Raw genomic sequence first — 8,142 nt, forward strand, 5'->3', positions numbered from 1 at the left:
CAAATAGTGTGGATTTCTAATGAGTCTGATTTCTTCCTGCCAGAACATCACAACACCGCAATGGTCTTAAACAATGCTAAGAATACTCACCAAACCAAAAAAAAAAAAAAAATGGCATTGGAGAATGTATGAAAAAGGAATTTGTTTACTCCTGGGGGAAGCATACCCAGAATTTATGTCCACTGCAGATTTCTTTGCTTCCCCACAGAAAAATTACTTTCTGATAGGGAAGCAAAGGGAAGCCACAAAAGCGGTCATGCAAACCACCCACCCACCCCAGCAGGATGTTTCAGGTGCCATGGGGAGAGAGCTGCACAGTGATCTCCCACCTCCATGCAGCCAGTGGCCTGTGCTCCCCAATTCCATACTGGAACCTCCACATTTGTTTGACATATAAAATTAGCAGAACTTTACAGAATTTTAAAATATTGTGTGCAGAATTTTAATTTTTTTTGACACAGAATGCCCTCAGGAGTAATTTGTTGTATGAATCCAAGTGTCACTCAGCTTCACAACTTGCAACCATTCAAGAAAGCACTTTTGTATCATAAAAAAAATTGTCAGCAGCATGTGAATTTGTATTAGAAACAATGGTGATTTAATTTTCCAATTGGATTTTTATGAGGAAATCATTACAAATAATTTACACTACAAAACATATTTAATATAGTCACAGTATTCTATGTATAATCCATGGATTTTATAGTAGTTGGAATTACCAAATACAGTACTCCAGGGGCTTAAGTACCTTCATGCAAGAATTTAGTGTAAATTGCTAATGTTTGGAGAGAGGGAATGTAATGTTAATTTCTACCCACTGAATTTCTAACAGGCATTTGAGTATCTGTTCTCCAGCAGGGCGCTTTGAATTTAAGAGTATCATGGCATTGCAGTAACACACTTTCTTAAAGGGCACTTATAACACTGGTAAAAAGTTCAAAGGACCCTATAATGCAACTATGTGCACATACACACAAATTTATTTTTTTTAACTACATGGAATTATTCAGGTTACCATCTTCAATAGGCAACTAAGTGACTTAATTGGAGCACTAGCAATCAATAGATAACCAGTAGTATGGTTGATTTCTCAAATTCTCTCATAGCACTGTAATATTTATTCTATGGCTTTAAGAATTCTTTTGGCTCTTTTATTTGGCATTTTTGAGAGACACTAGGAAGGTGAGATAATATTTATTGATCTATTTCAGTATGATAAAAAGATATGGACAGGCAGTATATCTCCCCATTCACAACCCAAATAGGTTATTAAAAATTTAGTGAACACAGGCTACTAATTTTAAATTTAATCTCTAACATTTGTATTGTAAGAACAACCAGTTTGATATTTAGTGACAGTATTTTCTAATCATACTTTGGGCATGTCATGGCCTACTTTTAACATGTCACATTTAACTACTAGATTTATTACTATCATATTACCATGCACCACATTAAATGTTTGTTGTAGTTAAGAAATAGACAAACAAATCAATCTGGTTATTACACCACTAATAAATAAGTTTTGGGATTTCTCCTGTACATCACCACCAAAAGAAAAGCCTACTACTGCATTTTACTAGAGTACATAATTGATTTGTGCCTTTTCTCCATATATATATCAGTCTCATTAGGCTTGCTGGGGAGGGAGGAGGGTGAGGGTAACATGAGGCAACTATGAAAGAAAATATGCAAGAAAATATTTGTTACTATTTACAAGTGAAGCCATTAAGGAGCAAGGTAACCAATATTTAGCAGAGTAGATGAATGTCTAGAGAAAACAGATAACAAATCAAACACCACCGGTATTGCAATGATGGGAGATTGTGAAAAGAAAGCAATTTAGCTGCAAAAATGATACATTTTTTAATTAGACACATAAAAAATAGTGATCTTGATCCTGCAGCCAGTTGAGTTCTAATCTTGCAGCCACTGAAATCAAGAGAAGGTTGGCCATTAATTTCAGTGGAAGCACAATCAAGCCTACTTTCATTTCATTAACCTCTCTAAGCCAGAACCCAGATTCCTCACAAGAAACTAATATAATTATTAGATAATGGCAATAATTTCATTACTCTTTCCCCTCTCGCATTACAAAGTGTGAAAATGAAAACAAATCCTTATACATTTTTAGAAAAAAAGATCATAACTGCATATCCTTCATGAAGTTGAGGATTTCTAAAATGCTAAAATTGATGTCTATACTGCAACTCCTGTTTTCTGTCCCAAAGTGACTTATAGGCTGCAATTTGGAAGTTATGTATTGTTACATAAATGAGAAATATATTTGCTAAAAGAACATGTTAATACTGTTCTTTATGTAATTTTCTTGAAAACACCCATCTTGTTCCATTTCCATGCACCCTCATTGCTTCCTTTCGCTGTATTGCAGACTAAGAGGAAAGCATGCATTAAATATTTTTTGAAAATCTCATGCCGATAGAAAGCCATATAAAATTGAGCTACCTGAATATTATTTTAAAAAAAGGACGAGATGCCTGAGCTGTGTTTAGATTTCTCTGACACTGGCATAATTTTATCTTCTCTTTCAAAGTAGATAAATTAATGGTTTCTCATTAAGATACATGATATATGTGATGATAGCCATAGAAATCATATTTATCATGCACCTTTGTCCTCCTCACCTACACTCAAGACGAACTCAGCTCCACCAGATCTAACAATACAAGCCTCTGAACAACTTTCAAAGACCCAACATTTATAAAACGTTCAAACAAAAATGTGGCATCTCTCCCCCACTTCCCCATATTACACTGCCCTGGCAATAATCACTCCTAAAATAGAACAGTGACAAAGGTTTGATCTCTTGAAAACCACCAGGATACTTTATAGCCAAGAATAACCAAGTGTGTACTATATTACTGAGAGAGAGAGACACAGACACAAAGAAGCCAAGAAAGCTATTTTAAAATGAAAATGACAATATTTTCTGCATACTTCCTGTTTGTGAAAAATGCATACTACACGTAGGTATATGTATAAACTGATCAAATCTGTGTAAATTCATACATTAGTTTACTTTAATAATGTCATTAGTCCACAACCATTTAATTGAAACAGGACTTACAACAACAAAATAAATTTAAGAATGCTAAAATGTGAAGTAACAAGATAATATCACTGCAAAAGTGAGACTGAAAGAAACAAACCATCCACTTACAACTTAGATAAGTAGCAATGTACTGCCTTCCTCTCGAGATAACAAAAAATTACAAACTTTACATAAAGCACTGTCTAGAAAGATTCTACATAATACTCTTGTAACGGACTCCATTCACTTTGCTCAACCATGGCTGAAGAGTTAGAAAAACTTACAGTACAGAAGACTAAACTAAACCAACCAGCTGCTAGTAACTATGTTTTATTCCTGTTGCATAAAGTCCAGATAGAGAGACTATTGAGGTCATTCTTTATTCACAAAGAAAAAACGTCAAGGTGGCCTTTCACTGCATTCTATTTATGGGCACTTATGCAAATGCCAAAACAAAACATCATGCATATAGCTTAGGAGGAGTTATTTTCAATCAAGTCAAATTATATGCTGAACATTCAATATACATGCATGACAAGTAATAGATTTATTATGCAGGTGGTACTGGCGGCCTGTGATACATAGGTCCGACTAGATGATCTGGTGGTCCCTTCTGGCCTTAAACTCTACGAAAGAGGTAGGCAACCTATGGCACACATGCCGAAAGCAGCATGCAAGCTGATTTTCAGTGGCACTCACACTGCCCAGGTCCTGGCCACCGGTCCGGTGGCCTCTGCATTTTAATTTAATTTTAAATTAAGTTCCTTAAACATTTTAAAAACCTTATTTACTTTACCTACAACAATAGTTTAGTTATAAACTTATAGAAAGAGACCTTCTAAAAACGTTAAAATGTATTATGGGCACGCAAAACCTTAAATTACAGTGAATAAATGAAAATTTGGCACACCACTTCTGAAAGGTTGCCAATCCCTGCTCTACGACATTAGTAGTGTCCTGTGTTTATAATTATTTTGCAAGTTAAATATATACAAAAATTCTTAATGAAACAATAAGAGATTTGCACAAAATCACGCAAGCAAACTCATGATCTTATAACTATAAATAAACGTCAACCTCCCCACCCCTATCTGTTTCTGTTTGTGTCTTCCCTTGCCATTTCATGTCTAACCTCTTTGGGTCAGAGACCTAGATATATTTGACTTAAATCAAACAACATATTTTTGGAATTTAATAATGATTGCATAAATAGTTAAGACAAGAGGAATTATGTTGAAAATGGTGACTCGAGACATTAATACTCTTACCAACAGTAAAGAAAGGGTAAATTAATAATTTAAACAGTTAACTTTGTAAAAGTATAAAAAACAATCAAAGGGCATGGGGCTTCTTGTCCCTCTAGCCCAGTGGTTCTCAAACTTTTGTACTGGTAACTCCTTTCACATAGCAAGCCTCTGACTGCAATCCCCTTTATAAATTAAAAACACTTAAATATATTTACCACCATTATAAATGCTGGAGGCAAACCGGGATTTGGTGTGGAGGCTGACAGCTCACGACCCCCCATGTAATAACCTCGCAACCCCCTGAAGGGTCCCGACCCCCAGTTTGAGAACCCCTGCTCTAGCCACTATGGCTCCTGTTAACATTAAAGGGAGTTACATAGTACAACAATGTAAAGAATAAACCTGTCAATTTTAATAGTTATAGTATGTATTAGGAATTAGGACCCTACAGTAACTATATGGTGGAATTCACTCTTGGGGCTCTGCTGCAGTGTTCGCTCTCTCTCGCTCTTTTTTTTTTAAATGGCACCTGCAGCACCCAGCGCATACATTATATTTTATATACTAGAGGAACAAAATATTTGTTTTCCAAGTGCAGTTGTCCAATATCATTCCAAGACATGTAATAACTGCAAAAACAATCTGAAATTTAAAATCTTATATGCCAGTGCTAAGAAGTAAAAGTGGTATGAGCAATCTTTGTAGATCACCACTAATCGGTCATTTTCAGAGTGGTGACACAATTCTAGCCCTATTTCTTCCCATCCAAAGACAAAAAGATAGTATTGTACTTTCTTTTTCCAGATCATTTTTTAAGGAAAAAATCACCTAATTGGCTCCAGGCCACAGACTCAAGCCAACTTCCAGAGAATCTTCTTCTGGTTCCAACATATATAGCATATTTTTAATACTCTCTCTTTGTGGATCCCTTCCCACTTCACTACATCTTTCGCTACCATATCCCATTTTAACATTCTTTTCATAAGGTACAGGCCATACTTCGGACTTAGAACTTACAAAACTTGCATTTAGTAAAGACGAACACTCTCCTATCATGTAAATATCAGCCACCAGACATACATATTTTATGGCAATAGCAGGACCCACACTGACAACCCCCATGCCAAGTTCCTGCCCAATGTGATTTGAAACAGCCATACTATACCATGTAATAACAGAGCTTATTCAGTCAATTCTATGAAGAAACTCCACTGCCTGATCAATAATTTTCCAACAAAACCTCAAACACAACCACTATCTTTAAAATGTGAAAAATGCAAAAGCTACAATATATTTCCAATCAAAACTTAAAATTATTCCTTGGCACTAGAAACCAGATTTTTTTCAGCATGAATTCAAATGCCAACAAAAGGGACAAAAGTTTTTTCTTCTTTTTTAGCAAAAGCTTTGCAAACTAAGCAGCTTACACTATTAAAGACTTAATAATCATTCTATAACATATTTAACAGATTTGACATTCTTTGTAAGATTTAGAAAACACTAATTCATATATCACATTTCAACTGGATGTGATTTAATTTTTTAAACCCCTGAAAATCAGGATTCATAATGGAAACACTAAGATCATGAACTGTAAAAATTCGACAAGTGTGACTATTATAATAATTGAAATGCTGCAAAACCATTAATTTAAAGTCTTGTATGCCTGCCAATCCCTGTGTTAAAAAGGCAAAAGTGGCATGAGCAACATAGAAGATCATTAGTGGTCACTTTAAGCAGCGACACAATCTACCCCTATTTCTTCCCACCCAACACAAAAATATGGTACTTTTTTTCTATAATTTTTAAATAAAAAATTACTTATTGGCTCTCATTTACGCAACTGGCTCACCCCCTCCGCAGGTCGTCATCTTTCGGCTGGAAAGCAGTCCCTGCTGAAATCAGCAAGCAGGTCTGGTCTCGCAGCTCAGCCAGGGCCCGATTCTGCTCTCACTGATTTCAATAGTAGTTTTCCCATAGACTTCAATGAGAGCAGGAAACGGAGGTCCTTGGTGAAGCGTACTGGGAACGCCGAGGGAAATGGGACCCAGGTGCCTCCTGTGCCTCTCCCTGCACCGAGAAGTGGCAGGGATAACTCAACTGAGGGAGGTGTGCAGTGGCCTCTACTGGTGCATGTAAGGCGCCCAAGGCTGCCCCGCTCTCACAAGTGGAACGGACCTGCCCAGCGCTGGGGAAAGGCGCCTGTAAATGTCCAGCGCGAAGCAACAGCCCTGACCTTTCCCAAGCCGCGGGGCCACTGTTCCCCGCCCTCTGCGACCCGCCAGCCCGGCGGGCGGCATCGGCCCCTTCCCCGCGGCGCGCCGGCGGAGCGGTCACCCCGGACAGCCCCTGCGCGCCGCGCCAGGCCACTACTGCAGCCACCTCCAGCGACCGCGGTCGCAACCTCCGCGCGGCGCGGAGCCCCTCAGCCCGCCAGCTCCCCGGCCACACCGCCCTCGCGCGCTGCCACGGGGGCTCGCCCGGCTCCTTACCTGCGGGGCTCTGCGAGCTGCTCCTGGCGGCGGCGGCCGGGTCCGGCTGCCCTAGGAACAGGGCGATCCAGAGGGAGCCGAGGAGCCGCCTGGCTCCCCGCGCCGCCATCGCTCCGCGCCCCGAGCCCGGCAGCCGGGCACCCAGCAGCAGCAGCTGCCCCTCCCCCGGGGGCTTCTCCGGCCGGACTGGGTCCGCTCGCCCTTGGCCGGGCGCTGCCGCTGCGGCGGCCTGAGGAAGGGGCTGCCCTGGTCGGGCTCCGGCGGCGAGCGCCGTCCGCGCAGAGAGGCCGGGGTGGGGAGTCACTCCATCGCGGGCCGGTCCCAGCGCCAGGCGTCGCGTCTCCAGCACACAGCGAGAGGGACACTCGCCGCGCTCCGCCCCCAACCACCGCCGCCCGTGAGCATGCGCCGCACGCACGCCTCTTCTCCCGTCCCCCTCCCAGCGGGAGGCAGCGCGCTCCTCTGACGGCCAACCGTCGGGGGCGCGCGCGGAGCAGCACCTTCCCCCCCCCCACGCAGAGAATCCCATACTGCTCCTGGAGAGACAGAAAACGCGGGGCGGGACGGCAGGGAAACCCGGAGCGGGACTCTCGAGGGGATGGCGTCGTGGGCTCCTGTAGGAGCCGCTCCTCGCTGGGCACCGGCACCGGGCAGGGCTGTGGGGGGTCACGGGGCCCTGCTGGTGCAGGAACAGCGCCTACACCCACACTGACCCCCTACCTCCCCTCACGCTACACCCCTCCCCCCTGCTCCTCTGTACTCCCTCTGACCCCCCACGCCCCCTCATCAGGGGTGGGCACCACCACGTTGCGTGATGGACACTTAACAAAATTATCGAACTTAGTGACGGACTTTGGGATGGGGATTCTGTCATTCAGTCATTCAATTTTTTGAAAAATTACCACAGATCTCAAATTTTTTACCACAGACACTTGTGTCCGTGTATAGACATGTTGCTGACCCCAGCCCCTCATCCTACACCCCTCTGTCCCCCTACCTCCCACCCCTTCATCCTACACCCCACCGACTGCCTATGCCCACTGACCCCACACCGCTCTGATTCCCTACCCACCACTGACCCCACACTCCCTCATCCTACACCCCACTGACCCCCTACACCCCACCAACCCCACACCCCTTCATCCTACACCCCACTGACCCCCTACACCCCACCAACCCCACACCCCTTCATCCTACACCCCACTGACCCCCTACACCCCACCAACCCCACATCCCCTCATCCAACTCCCTCTGACCCCCTGCATCCGCATCAACCCCACTTCCTCTCATTCTACACCCCACTGACCCCATACACCCCACCAACCCCACACCCCCTCATCCTACACCCCTC

General features: G+C 42.8%; 1 protein-coding gene across 12 annotated transcripts in view; it reads right to left on the minus strand.

Moving 5' to 3' along the window:
* Nucleotides 1-7,220, minus strand: part of NEO1 (neogenin 1) — a 516,517-nt gene extending 509,297 nt beyond the window's left edge. For 10 of the 12 annotated variants that reach the window (XM_073363103.1, XM_073363101.1, XM_073363105.1 and 7 more), the window contains exon 1: nucleotides 6,792-7,220. In XM_073363103.1, coding sequence (XP_073219204.1) covers nucleotides 6,792-6,900 — 109 coding nt within the window. In that variant the 5' untranslated portion in view covers nucleotides 6,901-7,220. Of the gene's footprint in view, nucleotides 1-6,151; nucleotides 6,345-6,791 lie in introns of those variants that run through there. The other 2 variants (XM_073363093.1, XM_073363100.1) reach the window with 2 other exon arrangements.
* Nucleotides 7,221-8,142: the final 922 nt, after the last annotated feature.

This window comes from Lepidochelys kempii, chromosome 10, assembly GCF_965140265.1.
Source record: "Lepidochelys kempii isolate rLepKem1 chromosome 10, rLepKem1.hap2, whole genome shotgun sequence".
NCBI classification, from domain to species: domain Eukaryota; kingdom Metazoa; phylum Chordata; order Testudines; family Cheloniidae; genus Lepidochelys; species Lepidochelys kempii.